At 40.2% G+C, this 21,045-nt stretch overlaps 7 protein-coding genes across 7 annotated transcripts; 2 read left to right on the top strand and 5 right to left on the bottom strand.

The window, feature by feature from the left end:
- Nucleotides 1-412: 412 nt before the first annotated feature.
- BDR25DRAFT_392623 (uncharacterized protein) lies at nt 413-1,348 on the bottom strand (the record flags this gene model as incomplete). Its single annotated transcript, XM_033698211.1, has 5 exons — nt 1,140-1,348; nt 717-1,080; nt 638-685; nt 528-585; nt 413-489 (listed from the first exon to the last, which is right to left on the bottom strand). The coding sequence occupies exons 1-5, from the start codon at nt 1,295-1,297 to the stop codon at nt 413-415; spliced, it is 705 nt and encodes a 234-aa protein (XP_033549487.1). The 5' UTR covers nt 1,298-1,348.
- Nucleotides 1,328-3,796, top strand: BDR25DRAFT_341564 (uncharacterized protein; the record flags this gene model as incomplete). Its single annotated transcript, XM_033693613.1, has 1 exon — nt 1,328-3,796. The coding sequence occupies one exon, from the start codon at nt 1,328-1,330 to the stop codon at nt 3,794-3,796; it is 2,469 nt and encodes an 822-aa protein (XP_033549486.1).
- A 64-nt stretch (nt 3,797-3,860) lies between these two features.
- Nucleotides 3,861-4,284, bottom strand: BDR25DRAFT_302397 (uncharacterized protein; the record flags this gene model as incomplete). Its single annotated transcript, XM_033689786.1, has 1 exon — nt 3,861-4,284. The coding sequence occupies exon 1, from the start codon at nt 4,276-4,278 to the stop codon at nt 3,862-3,864; it is 417 nt and encodes a 138-aa protein (XP_033549485.1). The 5' UTR covers nt 4,279-4,284.
- A 2,734-nt stretch (nt 4,285-7,018) lies between these two features.
- BDR25DRAFT_220008 (kinase-like protein) lies at nt 7,019-7,660 on the bottom strand (the record flags this gene model as incomplete). Its single annotated transcript, XM_033684987.1, has 1 exon — nt 7,019-7,660. One exon carries the CDS (start codon nt 7,658-7,660, stop codon nt 7,019-7,021), a length of 642 nt encoding a protein of 213 aa, XP_033549484.1.
- A 910-nt stretch (nt 7,661-8,570) lies between these two features.
- BDR25DRAFT_341562 (uncharacterized protein) lies at nt 8,571-10,529 on the top strand (the record flags this gene model as incomplete). Its single annotated transcript, XM_033693612.1, has 3 exons — nt 8,571-8,723; nt 8,778-8,840; nt 8,893-10,529. Exons 1-3 carry the CDS (start codon nt 8,687-8,689, stop codon nt 10,527-10,529), a joined length of 1,737 nt encoding a protein of 578 aa, XP_033549483.1. The 5' UTR covers nt 8,571-8,686.
- Nucleotides 10,530-15,411: 4,882 nt separating this feature from the next.
- Nucleotides 15,412-15,591, bottom strand: BDR25DRAFT_220050 (uncharacterized protein; the record flags this gene model as incomplete). The annotated part of the gene is made up of 1 exon (XM_033684990.1): nt 15,412-15,591. A coding segment is annotated over one exon (180 nt), but the record flags the coding sequence as incomplete, so codon positions are not given.
- A 501-nt stretch (nt 15,592-16,092) lies between these two features.
- BDR25DRAFT_219271 (uncharacterized protein) lies at nt 16,093-16,332 on the bottom strand (the record flags this gene model as incomplete). Its single annotated transcript, XM_033684956.1, has 1 exon — nt 16,093-16,332. A coding segment is annotated over one exon (240 nt), but the record flags the coding sequence as incomplete, so codon positions are not given.
- Nucleotides 16,333-21,045: the final 4,713 nt, after the last annotated feature.

Here is a 21,045-nt window from a genome sequence, read left to right as displayed (position 1 = left end):
CCGGAAGGACCTCAGTGAGTGCTACCCCGAAGCCCCACCAACAACACTGCAGCCTTCATACCCGGAGCTCATCGATGAGAAAAACAACGGCCACATCTCCTACAAGGATATTGAATGGTGTAAGACCCTCTTGCGCGGCAAGTACTCCCTCGACCGTCAAGCCGCCGGCCTACAGCACGTGCGTCGGGAAGATAGACGTATTGTCGATGGCATGGAAGCGAGATCGGCTGGAGCTGCTCAGGAGCTTCATGGGATTGCGAGAACTTGGATGACGGCGAGGGATCAATGGACAGCAGATGAATGGGAGTTGGTGCAGAAGATATGCAAGCGAATCTCCGCCATTAAGAGCAAGGGAAGATAGCATGGTGGGCTCATGGGCATATTCGCTAATGTCTTATCATCTTATTTCACATCAGCTTGTGCAAGTGACGGCAAGATTCTCAGCTTTCTTGACAACTGTGCTGGTAACTTCATATGTCCTCAGGAAGGCTATCCCAAAAATTAATCTCTCGTCTGTTTTCACTGACATTGAAAGTTACCAGCTAAGCTGATGGAATAATACAGCCAAGACACATGGTTTTGCTTCTTTAGACATCATTCAGCCCCATCTCCCGAGTGAAGGAATGCCAAGGAATACATCCAGCGCGGCGTCAGCCTCAATATCGCCCCATTGTGTCATAGGCCACTGATACGGGACGCATTTCACATGCGGGCACAGAGTTTGCCTTATTTGGGGAACCGCGATTTTGCGCCCACCCTTTTGAGCTTGCAAACTCATCCCCTGTGGCGTTCTGGCCTGGGAACTTCCTCGCGACGGCGACATTGCTGGACCGATCGAGAGTTCGTAGTTCCAGACCATAAAATTTGACGCCATACAACTGCCACGTGCGGCACGCCCGGGCCGCCCTCCAGTCTGCGCGATTCCCACGTCGCTCTCCATTAACCAAGCCATTCCTATTGTCCCACCCGTTCTTTGTCGCCCCATCGGGACTGGTACGGTTGCTGGAGCCTGGATGGCTGGTACAAAACTTCCTCGTCCAGGTCAAGGCGTTTTTCTTACAGGGCCCTCTCATGAACGAGCTGTTCCGGCAGAGCCATCGCCGATTGTTTAGTTGCGGCTCTGCTTTTTTGAAATTTACACGATTATCTTTTTGGAACTAGTAATACCGTCACAAATCCTTCCACGTAATACAGCCAAGCCCTGGCCCAACCGCCCAACTGCTGTCAACTCCAACACACGCAACAACACGCGGCGGAAGGAGATGAATGACCGATCAGACCTCTCAATAGCTGCCATGCCTGTTGATGATCGACATAAAGCCCAATCATGAAATTTACCAAGACTTTTACCATCCAGAATCCGCTCCGATTAAAGAAGCCGACGTCTACGTTCCTGGGAAGTGGGAGGGGGGATAAGGAAGTCGATCATAATGAGACCATCAAAAGATGGACCAGAGATACTATCCGCACGGTCGCCGATTCGACGTCGAGGGCTGATTACGACGTTGAAACCCTCAGGAGGCTAACCGACAACCTTCTGACGTCAAGGCGAGATGTGACGCCAGACGAGTTGGATGCGCTCATAGAAGAATTAATCCAAGCGCATTCGCAAAAACACATTGCCATCATGGCTACTATGCATAAGGCCAGCCGGGAAGTTGTAATGGCGAATCTGCAGAGAGAACTCCGAGCGAACGCTAGATCTCGGGATGGAACTGCAACTGCCCTTCGACTGGTTGTGGAAGCAGCCCAGGGCAACTTTGCGATGATTGCTCGCGCGGAAGTTCAATGGGCAGATGCGCTGCTCGCCCTCTCAACGGCCGGCCTAGAGGATATTTGTGGTACACTCAAGTCGTATTCAAATCTACTCTCTACTAGTGCACCAGTTTTCTCAGTCCTTGACATGTCGATGGCAACCCAGATCCAATACAGAGCATGCCAACAGTTTTCGCTGGTCGTGAGGGATTTGTTGCGAGATTGCCGGCTCCAGAAGGCTTACACCGCATGTATTTGGCTCTCTCGGTTGAATCCGACTTCAAGACTCACGCGCATGCTTGATGAAGTATGTCAAGATTGGCGCACATGGGCGGCCTGGAGACCGAATGAGTCCCGTATCCAACGCTGGGCCACCTTGGACAGTCAAAAGAGAAAAGCTCTTACCGATGTTCTACGCCTGGAGGGTCCAGATGATCCAACCGGCACTGACAGCACACGAATGGCAGGCGTGCTCTCCCGGTTAGACTCGAGCTCAGTGATTCACTGCGGGTCTACCATTATTATGGTCCCTGAGCGCGAAGATCCTTCAACGACTTTAGAGCGCATACTTGTTGTTCTGGATGCCGTCATTGAGCAGGATTCAAGTAGCCTTTCGGCATTTACAAAGACATTTCTCGATAATACTACGACTACCGAGCAGGTTCAAACAGTCGACGCTGCGCTTGTCACGAAGGACTCTTCAATCATCGCATCGGTACTGCCGTTCATAGACAATACAAACGGCAGCTCAGCAGGCGGGCCTCTGCAACTAATCTCGGCTCTGAGCAAAGTCGACGAAGGAGGCGACCAACTTCGTGAGCTGATGACCCCGAGCATCTTGGAAGCAATTCCGACATATCTCGAGCTGGGGCAGATGGAATTTCAAGATTACGCTGAGAAAGGCATGCCCCTCGAGAGTGTCGGCATGCACTTTGCGAACCGCCTATACCGGCTGAAAGACGCGGCATGGTTGGTTCCTAGGCTCCAACCCGACGCAAGAGACCTCCTCCATCGTCTCGTCCCAGTCGACATCCTGCAAGCGGCACTGAGCCTGCATGATACGTTATGGCAAGGGTCCGACAGACCGACGACCGGGCTCGTCGTAATGCTGAAAGCCTACTGTCGAGGGCAGCTTACAGACCAAGATGAATGTAGCAAGGAAGAAAGAGCGTTCATTAGCGGAATGCTTCAGATTTGGACCCGTTCCAGGAACCCCCATCATCGCAAGGCGGCCCTTGTCCTGGCCCAGGCAACTCACATCCCCGTCGATATCAGGCACTCTTGTCTGACGAGCTTACCCTCTGTCTCCGAGATGTTGATGGAAGCCGTATGCGAGATGGAGAACATCGAGAGAGCTTGCTTCCGCATCACCCGGGCTCTCGCTCCGGCATCCAGCGGCCATGGGCAAAGAAATGAGGTTCTAAGCTCGGTTAAAGGCCGCTGGATCGAGCTTCTCGAGGCCCTCATCCACAGCCAAGGTGCGGATTTGGCCCAAAGGATGTGCAACTCACTGACAGTGAAGCAATGGTTCCAGTGGCAGGACGGCCTGCGAAAACTCTTCCTAGATGGGGCAGGGCAACAGCAGCGGCTGTCGACTCCCCTGCTCCAACGCTCCTCCCTACACTGGTCGGGGCGGCTCTCCACGGAGTTCTCGCGTGAGCTAGAACTCGTACAGGAGGCCACCAACGGGCCTCAGATCCGGCACATCCTACTCCAACAAGAAGATATCACGGTGATCGGGCAGCTGCTGCGGGCGATGAAGCTGGCAAACAGTAACAGCGACATACCTAGGCCGGTTGTTGTTGGCATCCTGTCGAATCTTCGCGCGGATTGCAGGAACACACAAGCGATCACGGACGCCCTGTCTCGACTCACATTCATGTCGGCAATAGGCATTGCCGCTGCGGAAAGACTTGTTGGAGCATTGGCTTTCAATAGGCAGCGGAATTTCAAGGACTTTCTCTCAACTGTGCCGCAAGCTTCTGAGTTGGTGGATTCGGACATCAGGGCGATGAATTGCATTGCAGCTGTATATACATAGAATCAGTCTACCTACTTGAACGAGAATCAAGTCTCAACATAAACAATCTTTCGATTCCCACTAGCTTATTCAGACACAAAGATTTGTAAATCTCCCGCCTGTAGAATAGTCACCAGAGATAGATTGAACAGGCGTAGCTCACCGACCCAACTTTCAATGATGGAACTAATCTCGGCAAACTCGATGCATTCCTGAATACTTGGGCAGGACTCATTCAATAAGATCGGCGACTGGAATACTTCCTCCAATACCACCTTCAACGCTGTCCGGTCAACAACCCCTTGTGGACCTTTGACTAACTGCTGAAGATGATAGTTCAGCTGCATCTTGACAGTATTCACGCCCCTATGAGAGGGCAAAGTTGGATGAACGGTAGGTTGCGGCCTCGAGGAGGAGGAGTGTGGGTAGCTCAGACTGCTGGGCGATGTTGGCGTTCCAAGACTCAAAGAAGACAGCGAGGTTCCAAGGCTGGAAACTCTCATTTCTCGTTGATGGGTTGCAACAACAGGAATGATGTGGGGGTCATGATTATACGATGCACTTGTTGATGGGGAGGACGAGACCAAACGCTCTCTGCCAGCTAAGTTGCGACTATTCAAGCTGCTGCGCACAGAGGTGACTATAACTCCGGAAGCAGCGGGCTGACCGTGGAAGTGGCAGGGCACCCACGGCCAGCATGAATGCGGTGCGTGTAGTTGCAGCTGTTGCGGTCGAGTGTCCCGTAAGGGACCCGCATTGCCAGTTCCCGTCATGCTCTCTAGGCGTCGGGCGAAATTTGTGAACAGATTTTGAATCGAGTTTCGGTCTCCTCTATGCACAACAAAGTCTCTTGACCGTGTAGGAAGAAATGTGCGGTTTCCTGCGTTTGAATACTCGTCCTGGCCGTGGTGTGTAAAGAAGGCTGAGAAAAGTTCCGCGGTAGTCTAATGACGAACTAAGTCAGCAAAAGACACAAAATAAAGAGAATCCTACGCACAGCTAAGTTTGGGAATGCAACTTGTCCACTGGCTATCGCTCTTTGAACCTGAAGTGGATTTGCTTTCCAATCAGTCGCTCCCTTGCTTGTGAGGAGTTCGAACGTTCTCTGGGCGTTGTCGAGCAGTCTCGCTGCAAGCTTCTTCTCTCCAACCTTGGTCGTCGACCACGAGTCTTTCGCCCGGCGAGCGCACGTTTCCCGCCACTCTATCAACCCATTCAGCGGTGACCTGCAAACACTTGCCTGAACGTCTGCGCCGGCTTCTATTAGTATTTCGCAGAGCTCAAGCTGCCCTTTAGAAGCGGCAAAGTAGAGAGGAGTATATCCGAATATGTCTGTCTGATTGATGCATCTACGGTCGCCAATGACGCTGAGCAGGTACTTCATGATCTCCGCTTGTCGGTAAGACGAGCGATGGCCTGCCCACGGAGATGAAGCGATGGCGTGGAAGATGTTTTGTTTTTGAGCAGGACCGACGATGTAATCCACATGTCCAAAGCCTTCCTCAGGCAACGCTTCGAGCATGTAACGAAGCCGTGAGATTGGCAGGTCGGGTTGTTGCAGCAGTCTGGCTATACAGGTTTGGCCTCCCAGCCAGCCACTGGTAAAGTCTTTGTCGGCTCCATTCTGTAGCATGAAAGAGGCCATGTCGTAGGAGCCTTTGGTGACCGCCGCTGCGAACGCACTTGGTTGGTATTCGTCGCCCGGTCCCAGAGCATCCAATGAGCATCCTAGTTGTAGCGCTTTCTGGATGAATTCCACTCTTCGTGAAGCGGATATGCAACATGTCTGCATCAGGGTCCACTTGTCATTTATGAAACATACGTCCTTAGGAATCAAGCCACTGTCCAAGACGGCGGAGAAGGCATCGATGTCCCCGAATATGATCACCTGTGGCAGTATGCCTTTCAGATACTCAGTCCACCGGCCGGGGTTTTCCCGCATTTTGAACTTCGCAGTCAATAGCGGCAAGCCTTTACCGCAGCCGTGTAAGATCAAGAACTGTACCAAATTCTTCTGCTTTTCGAAGGGTAGTGTCCCCAGATTCAAAAGGAAGTCCAAGGTAGCCAGCATGGCATCGGTTGCTCCACGCTTGCCATGTCGCAATAGCCGGGCTACCCGGAGGTGCGGCGCATGCGGAAGAACAGCGAAAACGATTAAACTCCACTGGTCCAGTTGATGACGGGACCCCCCTGTATGATTGAGGCCATTCACCCACTCGTTCAGGATATGCAAGACGTCGGCAAAATGCAAAGAGGCGGCAATTTTGAACGCCGCATCGATATTTGCAGCGTTTGGTCGTATATCGAGTCTGCATAGAGAGCGCACCAGATGCAGGTTGCGGGTGATAACGGCGCAATGAAGGGGCGTGCCGTCGATTCGGCCGGCCAGCATGTCGAAATCTCGGCCCGTATCCACCCAGCCATCGATTATACACCCGGCCTGTAGGAGTAGATGAAGAAGTTCGTCGATTTGTGGCTGTTTTCCAAAGGATGTCAGCCAGTGAACAGGTCCTAGTTCATCTGGTTTATTTGGCGGCTGGACACCCGTATTCAACAATCGTTTACACTCCTCGAAGTTTCCCTGGCGTAAATGACCAAGGAGCATATGTTGATTGAAATCGGGACGTCCTTGGAACGCAATCTCAGTTTCGCGGATTGTCTGGCTCAACCAGGTGCGGTATTGATCTGGATAGTACCTCGCAAGAGCCCACTTGGCCATGTAGAAGTCCTCTTTGGCAGCAGCTTCAAGGATTTTGGGATTGAAAACCGTTGGCACAGCGGTGGCAGTAATTTCGTAATAGAAGGGAAGAATGGCAGCGAATGAGAAGTATTCCAATTCGGACAGACGCAGCATGAGCTTCCGGGTCAGCGCTTCGTCGTGTTTTTCACCAAAAACTTCGCCGGAGGCGACTAAAGTGAAGCTGAACAAGGTCGCAAGGCGAGCTGATTTTGAACTCGACCTTGTAGTGGGATCAAGATCCGCTATGAGCTGGTAGAGCACGAATGGACGGACCTTGAAGTAGACGATGCATTCGGGATATGCATCAATCATCTGTTCGAGGTTAGAATACTGCACAATGTATTGATAATCCGAGTAATACTTGTTCAAGAATATTCTCTGGGTCATAAGAAGCCCAATATACATCTGCCGGAAAATCTTTAATCTCTGGTGGGAGGAGACCTCTGACTCCCAGTTAGCACGAGATAGGCGTAAGGATTATTTCAAGAGCAGGGACCCGCGGCTCACCTTTGAGGAATACCACGTCTAGGATTTTGCATTTCCCCTAGTATCTTTTGTAAGCATCTTGACTTTGGATCGTGGCCGAGAGAGTGGGGTAGAATGGCGATTCCAAAAGATTTGGCCCATTCATCAATCCCGGAGTATCGCAGGGAGTGAAGGACAATGCCACAGAACTCTGAGTCCTGTTTCACTGAGAGTATGAAACTTTTTTGATCTGGAGACCAGTATCGGTTGACAATGTCTTGTCCAAGAGTCTCGTAGGGCATGAATTTGTTGGTCAGGACTCGCCAGATGAGGAGGCCTAAGGAGAACAAATCGGTTTGCTTGAGTCCTTGAACAGACATTCGAGTTTCAATTTCCGGGGCTTCCCAAAGCCAGGTGCCGCCGATGAGCTTGTGCAGAGCCTCTGGATCTGGGTTGATGATGGACAGTCCAAAATCTGACAGTTTAGCGACGTATTTTCTATGCTTGTGCCGGCAGATAAGAACGTTTTCAGACTTCACGTCGCCGTGGATGATATTGCATTTGTGGAGAGCATCAAGTCCGGATGCAATATCGAGCAGCAGATTGGTGGTGAGTGGCTCATTCAACCGCCCTTGATCGTATTGGAAGGAGTCCAATGTTCCAAATTCCGCGACCTCCATTAGCGGGCATGGCCAACCCACATTGTGGTCGTCGTAATCTTCATGGAAGTCCAGGCCCAGAAAGCCAATGATATTCTCGTGGATTTCCAGCTTTGGATGGCAGAGTACCTTGATCTCGCGCAGCACAGTTTCGTTTACCTCATTGAGAAATCCGTCGTCATTGCGGAATCCGGGGTTCGGGAATTTGATGCAGTAGGCTTCTGGGTTGTACCGTTTGACGTGCGCGGACAGGTTTTCCCATTTCTCGAAGGGGCTGCCGAAGACGGTGAAATGGTGGCCCTCGCCAATTATCGGCCTCTGACCCGTGAATGTCGTGTCCAGCAGAGCGCCGGGGGTGTGGTAGTACTTTTTCTGCTTGTCGCTGCTGTATTCATCGTGGAGGATCAAGGCAAGTAGGTAGATAAATGGAGACAAATCTGAGCGATTTTCGGGTGCGTATGCCCTGCTTGATCCTTCACCAGGTCGAGAATAGTATCTGCTTGGGCTAAGACTTTCACTCGATATATACACTCCTGGAAGCATCGTAGCGGCAGGCAGAGCGGGACCGGGGTGGGAGAAAAGGTGTGGCTGGAGTTGGTCTCTCTGCCCAGAAGCGATGCATGATCCGATCATTTCAGTCAGGCTGGGTTAGAGCGGAATCTCAATTTAACGACAGCTATGGCTGTTGCCGGTGTAATATTCATTTTCAAAACGCTCGTTTTGAAAAGGTCCCCAAGACCCTTTTCGGGTGTGATCAAAGACACTGAAGTTGCATTAGCGTACTATTTTGCCCTCTTCAGGCTCAAAAGTGCGAGGTTGGGCGAATCCGACAGATGCGAAGACGCCACAATATGCAAACGACAAATGTGCTTCTGCTTCGGTGAAGCAATGCGCACTCATGCAATACAAACCTTGGCGCTGGTTTATCGTTGTTTTCTTACAAAGCTTCCCTCGTGAGGTTCGTGTCTGACCTTGCGAAGTTTGCAGAGCCGAGAAGCGCGAAATTCAGAAAGACTTCAAAAATACAAGATCGACTACTGAGGAGATATGGATCCCTTCGCCGTTGCCGGACTGTTAATAGGCGGTTCGTCTCCGACGAGGCTCCAGGTGGTGTATCACCAGTACTGACCATGCACAGCGATTGGCATCCCAGTTCAGCTGTATACAAGCTGTGTCCTCGCATTCTCTACACTCAAAGACGGTTAGTCTTCAATATTCGACCTAACAGTTACGTAAAACTCAATCGCTAAAAGTCAGGGAGACTGGAAGCTCTTTCACAACTCTCAGTTTGCTGCTGAAAGTGCAGCGAACTCGCTTCCTCGTCTGGGGTCAAAACTTTGACATTTACAAATCCGGGCCCAACCTGGAGAAACTCTCGCCCCCAGTGTACGAAACCCTGATTCAGACCTTGATCCGCATCAAGGAACTGCTGGAGCAAGTCGGCGAGGTGGGCGGGAAATATGGGCTCAGTAGCCCGATTCCCATCAAACCCGAAATCGAACAGGACGAGACAATCGCCCGCAGGGAGATTTCTAGGCAGGCGACTATGGTGTATAAGGTGGATCGGAGCTGTAGCGCCTTTCGAAAGTTCCAATGGATCATCCACGACCGATCCAAGTTTGAGACTTTGGTTACGCAACTGACTAGTTTTATGGACGCTTTGTACGAGTTCTGCCCGCCAGATCGCCAACAAGATCTCAGCCGTAACGTCGAGGCCGAGGTGCTAGCGACCACGATCATCGATCACGGAAGCGCTGGGGTCCGAGCGCTTCAAGAATCTTCGCAGCATAGTGACAACGACACAATCAGGGAGATTCAGAGCTTTGCGTCCGTCATGGCCAGCGCGAGAAGGGCCGATGCTTCGGGCGTAGGACAACTCAATTCTGCTTGGACATCTTTCACACCTTCGTACGACTTGTACATCCACCACAATACGCTCCAAATTACAAACGCTCCCGATCATACCCCAGGCAGGGCATGGGCAACGTTCACCGCACAAACGAGTCTGGGCGTGCAGCCCCTCCGGGTCGTCGTCGAGTGGTGCACATACAATGAGATGGCGGTGCAGAGAGTCTCCAAGGTAGACTTGCAACTGAAGATTGAAGGGCAAGTCCGCATGCTTCAAGATTCAACTCGCCGCCCGCAATTCAGGCATCTGAATTGCATCGGATACTATGAAGACCCTACAGCCGCGAGGTTTGGAGTCGTTTACCATTGCCCTTCCAATCCCGCAGGCGCGGCTACTACGCTTACAACGCTCCATCAACTGCTCAAGGGTCAGCACGTTCCTGTCTTGGAAGACCGCTTTGCCCTCGCCTCATTGCTGGCAGAATCGCTCTTCTCATTCCTGGCCGCTGGCTGGCTGCACAAGACAATCAACTCCCTCAACATTCTCTTCTTCAGTAATGGAAACGGCCCTCAACGCGAGCAGTTTTCCCTGCGAGACCCGTATCTCTCCGGCTTTGCACGGTCCCGGATGGTAAATAACGTCAACGTAACCAGCATGGGCATGGCTCAATTCCCGGAGACCCTGTATTGCCACCCAGACGTGATGGGAGGGGAGAGGAGGGTGGCGGCCAACTCCCATCATCTCCACGACATCTACAGCTTCGGCACCATCCTGCTAGAGATCGGGACTTGGGTGCGGTTGGAGAAGCGGTACAGGACTGGGTCTGATGGCCCTGAGTTCCGCAAAGAGTTGGTTCGGGTTGTCGCACCGCAGCTTGGTCCGTCGATGGGTACTCGCTATATGCAGGCGGCGTTGAAGTGCATAGAGGGGAGGTTTGATGGATTGGCACACTTTAATGGCACAGAGCCTGACTATAACCTTAATCTTTTGAGGAGTTTCCACTGGGAGGTGGTGTCCGTTCTGAAGTCATTCCAGATCTAGCATCAATCATAGCAGGGACTTTATGTCGCACGTCTTTCACGCGATACCATACCCATGTACTGCACTATTCACTCATTAGGACAGCTCCTTTCTCGTACAGCATACAGTCAGCCCAGAACTCTCTCTCGCTCCTTAGACCTTATAATACACTGGCTCAATTCACCTTGTTTGGATCTCAATACCTTGTCGACTCGCCTACCCTATGAACCCTTCTTAGCTCATGTGAGACTTTAACCACGTTAAAATGTAGAAGCAAGGGCCATAACGTTTTGTATTGCTTCATTAAATTAAATTAATATCTATTTCTTAACACTACTAACTAAAGAGGGATATGAGTTAAAATGGTTATCAATTTGTCTAATATGATGCTGTTGTTCCAGGTTGGGGAAGTTCTCTGAATCAGCTAGGTACTTACTGACTGTCACGGTCAACTTGGACATGCCTCGGGTTCTCCCCGGAGAGCCCTCGGCCCGGCCTTGGGCACATGACGTCCTGTCACGTATTGTAACGAGGTCGGCACGGTCAACCACGTGGCCTTCTCTCGCTCATAGAGGTTTAGGCTAGGCTAGAGACAACCGCCAGTGCTAGTGCTTACCCTAGCATTACCTATATATATATTATACTATGCGAGAATACTCGGCTTAAGTATTCTCGTGCGTACCTTTTAGTACAGTGGGGAAAGTCGTATAGTATCGGCTTGGCAGGCGGGGCGCCTACCTCCTTACACGCATCCTAGTACATATATATATATATATCCTCCCACGAACCCCCGAGTCTCTTCAAGGATTCTGTAAGGATAGGATAGTAGGTAGCATGGATAGCACTGAGAGCAAGGTTTCGGAGAAAGATAGGAGTGTATTGTAAGAGAGACGAATCGCTGCCAAGCCTCGCTTGTTAGGATTCATGCTTATATACAAAGCACAGGTCATGTGACCTCCAAACAGGTCGGGTGAGGCTATACTAGCCTGTTCTAGGACATCTAGCCTTACATTAAATATCTTAGTAGTTATTTTACTATTATAAATTTACTTATAGAGGGTCTTAATGTCTAATTTGTAACTCTAATAGCATAATCTAGTGTAATCTAGCGCATTCTATAGTAAAAATAGTTAAAAATGCATAGTGTAGTGTAGTTTTAAGTTCTTTAGCTTAAACTTCTTTTTTTTTCTTTAATAAAGATAAATACTCGTAGATTATATCTTTTAGACTTAAAGTGTAACTATTTTAGTAGTAATAAATTAATCTATTTTTAGCTTACTTACTTTATAGCTTATTTATCTTAATAATTTTAGAATATCTTCTTAAACTTAAACTTTGCCTTTTTTTTACTAGTATAGGCTATTTTAGGCTAGAATGTTTATTTTATCTATATAATAAATTTCTTTAGGCTGAAATAACCCTCTTTTTAACTTTAGCAAGCTATTCTGTGCTAAAATAGCCTTACTTAGTCTAAATAAAGAATCTTAGGTTTAAATTAGATATGTTAACTATCTTTTTATTCTTATAGCGCTATTAAACACTTCTTATTAAAAAAACTTTAAGTAAGAAAAAAATAAAGTAAAAGTAGCTATACTTAATTTATTAAGTTACTTTTTTAGAACACTTTTAAGATTTTTAAGCTAATGTTAGGTTTAAGTTTTTATAAGTTTTTTTTAAATAAATAACTTTTTTCTTTTATAAAATATTTTTATACTTTAACTAAATTCTGTCTTAAGTTAAGTATTTTTTTTATATAGTATACATTATTCTTTATAGTGTGTAGAGTGTTTATAATTAGTTTTAATTACAACTTAAGACCCTCTTTCTAGGTATATAGCTTTAAAAGTAAGATATAAAATACTAGATAAACTTTTTCTAGAATAAGTAGGTCTACTTTATACACTTTTACACTAATCTAGCCTATAACTTTTTTTAGTTTTAAGAACTTCTAATCTAACTTTTTTTTTTAGCTTTATTAATTTTATGTATTTATTAGAGACTAATACCTTGTCTTCTACTTATAGCTATATATGCTTTTATTATTTGTTTACATAATTTTTTTAATATATATTTATAGTAATAATCTTCTAGCAGCATTTTAACTATAGAGCAAGTGCTTTTGCAGCAACTTTGTTTACTATGTGCAATTCCCCCTAACCTAGGGGTTCTCTAGGCTAATCTAGCCCTCTTTGGTTTGCTCTGTAGTATACTTAGAAAGAAGTAACTTCTGTAGTTACATATATGCTATTATTATACATAAACATCACTATTAGTAACTAGATTACCTAATTATCTTATTCTAGGCAATAGTAGCATCTAAGGTACTATTCTAGAGTTTAGTTTTATCTTTTAGTCTGCCTATTAGTCTTAGAATAGTAGGCTAATAAGAGAATTTTTTATATGCTAAGATAGTAATAAAAACTATCTTAGTACTTTAAGTTTATTATTAGCTTTTGTCGCGTACAGCTATCCGTCTATATATATCCTTCTGCTGTGCTAGCTGGGAGGTTAACCTTTTAGCAAACGCAACAGTTATAAGCCTAGTTCGCAGCATAGTGTAGATAGTTAGCGCTTAAAAATTTGCGCACCCCTGTTCTACTAATAGAGTCGCATTATCCTAGAGTACTGCGTGTTTATGTCACGGTATCCTCCCCAGATCCTAGACATAACCGTATTAGACGCGTACTAGAGTATTATTAGTGCACGTCTAACACAAACACAATACAACATAGACATAAACTTAAGCACAAACTGCCTTAACACTAACTAAACCTAAAATAGGCTTAATTTATACTTAAAGCGCTTAGACTTCTAAGCTAAGTATTTAATTACTAATTTTTTTTTAAACCTTCTTATTTTTTATACAACGTCTTATACTTACTATAATACTTTACGTAGTAATTAAACTAGACCTTTGTAAAGCTTTATAACCTTACTTATGCATAATTATAACATTACATTATGTTAAAACTTTAGCTAATAATAGCCTCTAAATCTAATCTAATAAGCTTAGTACTTACATAACTCTAAGCTATTAAAGTAAGCTAAGAAGCCTTCTAAGAAGCGCTTACTTTATAAAAAAGCTACTATGTTATAAGCTTTAAAGCTTTTTAAAAAGACTTTTGTTGAATAGACTCTCTGCTAGCTAGCACTTAGTGTCAGCAAATGCGTACGAGACAGAGAGGTTTGCACGGTGTAAACATCGCACAGGGGTGTTAGGTAACTAGTGTTAATTACTTCTTATTGTTTCTATTATACAAAGGAAAGAGGTTAATATAGTCCTAAACTCTGCGCACAGATCTCTGTGCACAGGGATCTAGGCGCATCTAAGCCACGTGACTATTAACTAGGCGCCTAAATATTACTATTTAGACATTAGTAACTTTTTGTTTTTCCTTTATACAGGACTTACCTTGTTTACACATACAGTAGATAGGTTGCTGTAGGGCCCTTTTTGCCTATTTTATACAGGCTTAAGTCTATTAACTAACGCTTTAACTTTAATAGTTAGTTAGTTATATAAAATTAGTTCTTTAAAAGTAGAGTTTAGCGCCTTTTTTATATAGGCATCTGTAGAGTTGTCTCTTCTATTAATTTACTTAATTTTTATAATCTCCCTCTTTTTATATAATTTTTAAATTAATATAATATTAATTATAAGTTTTTTTTTATTTATTATTTTAAGCATTATAAGACATTTATACAGAGATCTTAAATCTATGCATAGTACAATAGGTACAGGAGGTATTCTAAGCATACATGTAATCTAGTTAATAGTTGTACTTAGTGCGATTGCGCAGTTAAATCCTCCTACTATTCTGTACAGCTTACTAGCTAGAATAGAGCAGGTAACGCGTTTACACTTAGAGAAGTTCTAGTGTATAATATTACCTATAATTTTAAAGTTGTATAAGTTCCTAGTTTACTACTTAGTTTTAAGAATAATAAAAAAGCTAAGCTATAAACTTAAGTTCTTATTATTTATAAATAATTTATTAGTAAAAATAAACAACTTTATATAGAAGAGATTAAGTAGTATGTATAATAATCCTTTATTTTAGTTGTTAATTTACTATTAGATTTATACATTTAATGCCTTAATATTGTTGTACAACAGCAACACAACTTAAGCGGCAGTAGACAGGTTAAATGCTGCCTTAGGTTAACATACTAATGCAATATAGGCACCTCGCGCGCGCTGTTTGACGTACTTCTGCGCAGCATCCTCTACCTTAGACTCTATTATGTGTAGATTCCTAGCTTAACCCTTTTATATAAAAATAATATTATTTTATATAAGGCAGATTTTTTCTTTATTAAATTTAATAGCCTAATTATGTAATAGTATAGTCTTAGGCTTTACTTAAAAGTTAGCTTTAAGTAATTCTTTTTCTTTTCTTTATATAAAATTAGCTGTAATAATACTAAAAGTATTATTTATCTACAGTTCTGTAATACTAAACACTATTAAGCCTTTATGTGTAATTAATAAGCACAGATTATATAATAAAGTTTTTATAAAAAGTCTATCTTTATAATAGTTGTAGTATGTCTTAAACTAATATAAGCCTAACTCTACTGCGCTGTATAGTAGTTATACAACTTTAAATATTATGTGTAAAGGGAAGCTTTTACAGAGTTCTCTTAGTAGTTATGTAAAAAGAGTGTAAACAAGCTTGTCTATTAATTATATATATGCCTAGGTAATATTACATAGTTTACAGTGCATGTTGTACAAAGCTATTAGTAATAGGCTAATAGCTAGAATTAACCTCTAACTTATTTTCTAAATTATAAGAAACTATATAAAGATCTTCTTCTTCTTTTTATCTAAATGTTTTATAAACATAAGTTATAATGTTTTATATAGTTTTATTAATTTCTCTTTAACTTTATGTATAAGTTAAAGGTTAAAGATCTGTCTCTTATAGATTAATAAATTATATAAAAGTACTTTAAACATGCTACTTATAATTAAACTTTTTATTTCTATATAGTCTAATTCTTTAAATAGTCTTCTAAGTGTTATAATTATACTGTCTGCATAAAGCTTAATTGCTAGCGCGTAGTCTTCCTTTTCTTTTTAGGTTAAAAATGTTATAGCTTATAAATTCTTATATAGTCTCTCTTAGCCTTTTTTAGCTAGCTATAGTTTTAGTTCTAGTTTATATAATAAATTTAATGCTGCTTAAGAGGCTGTTTTATGTAGTCTATTAATTAAAGTTAGTTGCTTATATAAGCAACCTCTTTTTTATGCCTGTAGAGAATTCTTTTATACTAAAGCTAGTTTATCTAGATCTAGTAATTCTTATGCAGGTTTATTCTTATCTTTTATATAATAATATAGCATAACTTACATGTAGTAGAGTTTTACTAGACTATTCTTTATCTTAATAATAATGTCTAGAGCCTTAATTCCTTTTACTATGTGTAGTCCTGTCTATCTTTTTTTCTTTTACTATGTTTTTACTTTAAAACTAAGTAGAAGATTTAGTACTTTATATAAGGTTAAGCTATTTTAGGTATTAATTATATAATTAATATTAACTTTTACTTTTTTACTTTAAAGCATCTTTATTACCTTTTATACAGCATTAGCTTGCGTGATAATATTAAAGAATAGTATAAAATCTATATTAATTCTTAGGTATGTTCTAAACATAAGTAATGTAAGTATAAAACTATTTAGTTTTACTATATTATTTAGGGCTTTAATAGCTATCTGTAACACTAACTTATTATTTATATAATTATCTAATTCTGCACAGAGGATATTATACGCACGTTGCAGTAGTGCGTGCGCGCGCTTAATCTTCCCTAGAGCCTAATAGGCCTCTACTAGCATCTATTAACATGTTGCTTCTATAATCTTTACGCAATTCTAGAAGTCTTTAGATGCAAAGTTTATACTAGGGTTATGTATAATATAATTAGGTAGGCCTTAGTACATGTTAATCTAACACTTATAGAGCGCGTTCTAGGTATCTTATATAAACATTAATTTTAAAAAGGTTGCTACTTAAAATAATGTATCTATGTTAATTATATATAGTATGTCTTAGTTACTAATTTGTATAATATTAATTACTATTTTATAGTTAAAGTGTAAGTTGTCTTTAATTATAAACTTAAATTTTTATAGTGCTAAGTTGTGTAGCTAACATATATAGCAGAACTTCTTAATCTTTTTAAGTATAAAGAGATTAACATTATATCTAGCATTTTTAAGCATTATGTAAAGTTATTTTATATAAGAATAGCTAAATCTTTTATGCAGTTATTAAAGTTTATGTTTAGTAAAAAAAAACATTAATTTTTTTTTTATATATTAAAAAATAGATAACCTTATTTTTGTATAACTAGAATAGTATTTCTATTACTTTGTATAATTACATTCTGTATGTTGTTAAAGTACGCACCTATTTAGTCTGCGTCTGCTAGAGACAGTAGGAACAGTGTTAGGGTGTCTAGGATGTAATATGTTATGTTACTAACTAGGTTAGTAATTTATATAGTACTAATTAATTCTGTTAATCTTTATTTTTTAAAGCTAATACTTTTCTTCTTTAGTGTTTAGTTTACTTTTATATAAGAAAATTTTTATAGGTATGCTTTAAGTTATAACTTCTCTATAGTAAAGATTCTTACTGCGCTAGTATTCTATAGTTTACCTTAGTATACTATATAGTATTAATCTTTAAGAATAAACTGTTCTGTGTATTCTTTAGGTTCTAGGCTGTAGATGTCCTCTACAGTCGCGCAGTAGAGAAATATAGCATTAGTAAGGTAGTTAATAATCTCCTTACTTTTTTTTTTATCTAGGTTATTATTATTATGTAACTTCTTTTTTTTCTACTCTAGTTTACCTTTAAACTTTTAAATATATATATTTACTTTTTTATATATTAGTGTCTTGTTATAGAATCTTTTATATAAAAAGATATATTAGCATTTTACATAAAATTAATTTATGTAAAAATAATTTATTAACTAACATTTTTTTTTATAATAGATAAAGTATTACTTTAATTATGCAAAGAACTATAGTCTAAATAATCTTTTATATCCCTTTAAGCTTCTTCTATGTTGTTAATAGCTATATGTATGTAGTAAGCTATATTACTTATTAGTGTAGTACACGTTCTAGGATTTATTTATAAATGTATTATTTTATTAATTAATTATAACCTAAAGTGCTAAACAGAGGTTACTGTACAGTGCCTTATATATAGGCTTAATTAAGAACATTACTTATTTAAGTTTAAGTTACCCTTAGCATGCTTATATAATAGTAGTGTAAAGCAGTATTTTACTTTAAAATTATAGACTAAGAGCTTTTTATGTAAAAGTAAGTTTATTAATTATAGCTTTAAAAGCTTTATATAGAGTTTTTATAAAGTTTTTCTACTTACTTTATGTAAAGCTTATTATTATCTAATTTATTTAATACTAGTTATAGTTTACATTAGTATTAAAGTAATTACTAAGCTACTTATATAGTAACTTCTATAATTATCCTAGACTAATATTATAAAAGTAGAACATGTGTGCGCGCTTTTTAAGGATATTAGGAAAGATGCTTGCGTATAATGCCTTAAAAATAGCAAGGTGTTAGTAGAGCTTAATAAATACTATAGCCTTATTAGCTAGGATATTATATAGTTGCTTTATGTAGTTATTCTTCTTTTTCTATGCTTTTTAGAATTATACAACCTTTTTAGGCGCAAGGTTCTCTGCTGTAATATCTTATATAGGTAGAAGTTAGTATAGATTGTATAGTAATTAAATTGTATATAGTAGGTACAAGCTTTAGGGAATCTCATGCAGAGCTGTAGCTACAGGAATATGTAGCTGCCTAGTTGTGCTCTTATATAGTAAGCTATTACAAGGTAGTTGTACTAATTACAGAGGAAGTATTAGGTCTATAGGTAATTTATACAGAGACATCCTCTGTTGCGTTAAGACTAGTAATAGTAGTAATAGTTTTATATAATGCTCTAGTAGAATAGTAAACATGTGTTCTTTTTTTATAAGTCTATATAGTATAGTAGCTTTTATTATGTTCTTCTTAAAGCTAATGCCTTTATTTTGTAGAGTAGTAATTAGTTTTTATAAGAATAGTTAGCTAAGATCTTTAAAGTGTATAAGCTTTTACTTTATAAAGTTGTCTTAAAAGTTCTTAAGCGTACATATGTCTATTGCGCTTAACGCGCAGAGTTCTATAATTAAGTTAGCTGTGTATAAATTAAGCTTTTTTTTAAGTGTGTTGTTTAATAGTTTAATCTTATCTACTTAATCTTTAATATTTATCTGCTTTACTAAAGTCTTTGCTAAGATGCCTACAAAAGGTATGTATTAGTTATACGTTAATATGTTATGCTAGCTAGTTATAGATAGAGCTGGCGTTGCTTGTTGCTCTATAGTAGTTAGTTATGCGTTGTCGCGCGCTGTCTTACTTCTTGTTGTACACTGCCTCTAAACAGCCTTATGTAAAAAGATAAAACAGACCTCCTAGCGTTAAATAAGCACTACTATTTATATAATACCTCTAAACAGTATTATACAGACAGGTTTTTTACTTTTGCTTAGGTAACTAAATAAAGATTTACAGCTACTTACATATAAATTAGACTCTGTCTTTACTCTTACTAATTTATAGTTAAAGTAGTAAGGAAAAGAATTCTTCTTATACATAAACTTTTAAATAAAAAAGTATAAGAAAAGCTTTCTCTTTTACAGTATTTAAACTACTAATTAGTGTTAAATAGACTCTTTGCTAGCTAGCACTTAGTGTTAGCAAATGCGTACAAGACGGAGAGGTTTGCACAGTGTAAACATCGCACAGGGGTGTTAGGTAACTAGTGTTAATTGCTTCTTGTTGTTTCTATTGTACAAAGAAAAGGGGTTAATATAGTCCTAAACTCTGCGCACAGATCTCTGTGCACAGGGATCTAGGCGCATCCGAGCCACGTGACTATCAACCAGGCGCCCGAATATCACTATTCGGACAACTTTAAAGAATAGCTTTACATTATTAAGTAGTCTATTTCTGCCTTAACTTTTATTATAGTAGTAGGAACTAAGAACTTACTAGCCTTAAAGCTTACTTAGAAGTCTAGAGATAGCTTAACTCTCTCTTGCCTAACACTACCTACAACCTATAACCCCTCTAACTTAGTAATAAAGTCTAACTAACTCCTTAATCCCCTACTGTTTAATAGAAAATAAAAAGACCTACCTTCCTTTCTACACAAGCTCTAATATAAACTTAAAGGAAACATAGACTAATTCCCCTTTAAACACTCTTAGTTACTATACACTTACTTTTAACTTAACTATAACATAACAGCCTTAATTAACTTACTAATAAATAAAAATATTATTAACCTAGATTAATTTATAGTGTTCTTATAAGTAACTTATAGAGACTTAAATAAAAAGTTAACAGCCTTAAGTTGCCTAAACACTTTATAATAAAAAAAAAAGTTTTACTTTACACTTTACTAAGTTCTACTAACTTGCATTTAATATAGGCTTAAATAAGATAAGTCTAATTATAGCTTTATATAACTCTCTCTTAACTAAACTGTAACGCGCTATAGTAGAAAAACCCCTTTTAAACAACCTTAACGCGTATGCGAACCTAATTACTACCTATAATAATAACATAAGGTTCCTCCCTGTATAAGCCCTAATACGCCCCTAAACTAGCGCAGTTATAAATAAGAACCTTAACATAATAAAAATTAATTTAAATTATGCTTTAGTTAGTTCTAAAAAGTGTAAAAATTATAGAAAAAAAAGTTAATACTTTAAGTGTAGTAAGCATAGTTATATTTTCTAAAACTGCTTTATTTTTTTTCCTTAAGTCTATGCAAGTAGCGCTGCTAGCACTTATTAAAGATTTTTACTATCTTAATTTTATTTTTGTAAGGGCTCTAACTTATATTTAAGCTTTAATCTTTCTTACTACTCTTAACATAGCTGCAGCTATAGCAGTAAGAGCCTGTAAAAAGGCTTGTTCTAGGGCTAAGTTGCCCTTTAGAACTAATTTAACACTAGATTTCTGCTAACTTATAGGCTAAGTCCTTTACTAATAACTAGAAGTACTAAGTTAATATTCCTATATATTTATAATAAGAAACTATATTAGCTCTAATATAAGCTCTTATTAACTTAGGAGTAAATAGCATAGGTTACATTAATAAAGAACTAGCGCGTAAACTAAATCTTTAATTAATACTACTTACTTAAACAATTTACTTAACTAGATTTAATAGAAAATAACTTAAAAAAAGTTTTATCTTTTATACTATAACTATTATAATTACCTACTAACACTATAAGAAGCAGATTAAGCTTTATGTAATAAACACAGAATGTTATAACCTAATTCTAGAATAACTATAGCTATATTAGCACAAAGTTACTTTTAATTACTAAAAGTAAGTCCTAAACTTTAACTTTTCTTAATGCTAAAATATATGCTTATGCTTACACCTAAACAACACCTAAGTAGCACTTAATACAGAAGGTC

This window comes from Lindgomyces ingoldianus, assembly GCF_010093535.1.
Source record: "Lindgomyces ingoldianus strain ATCC 200398 unplaced genomic scaffold BDR25scaffold_10, whole genome shotgun sequence".
NCBI lineage: Eukaryota > Fungi > Ascomycota > Dothideomycetes > Pleosporales > Lindgomycetaceae > Lindgomyces > Lindgomyces ingoldianus.
Note: the sequence above shows the minus strand (reverse complement) of the source record. Positions and strands in the feature narration are given on the sequence as shown.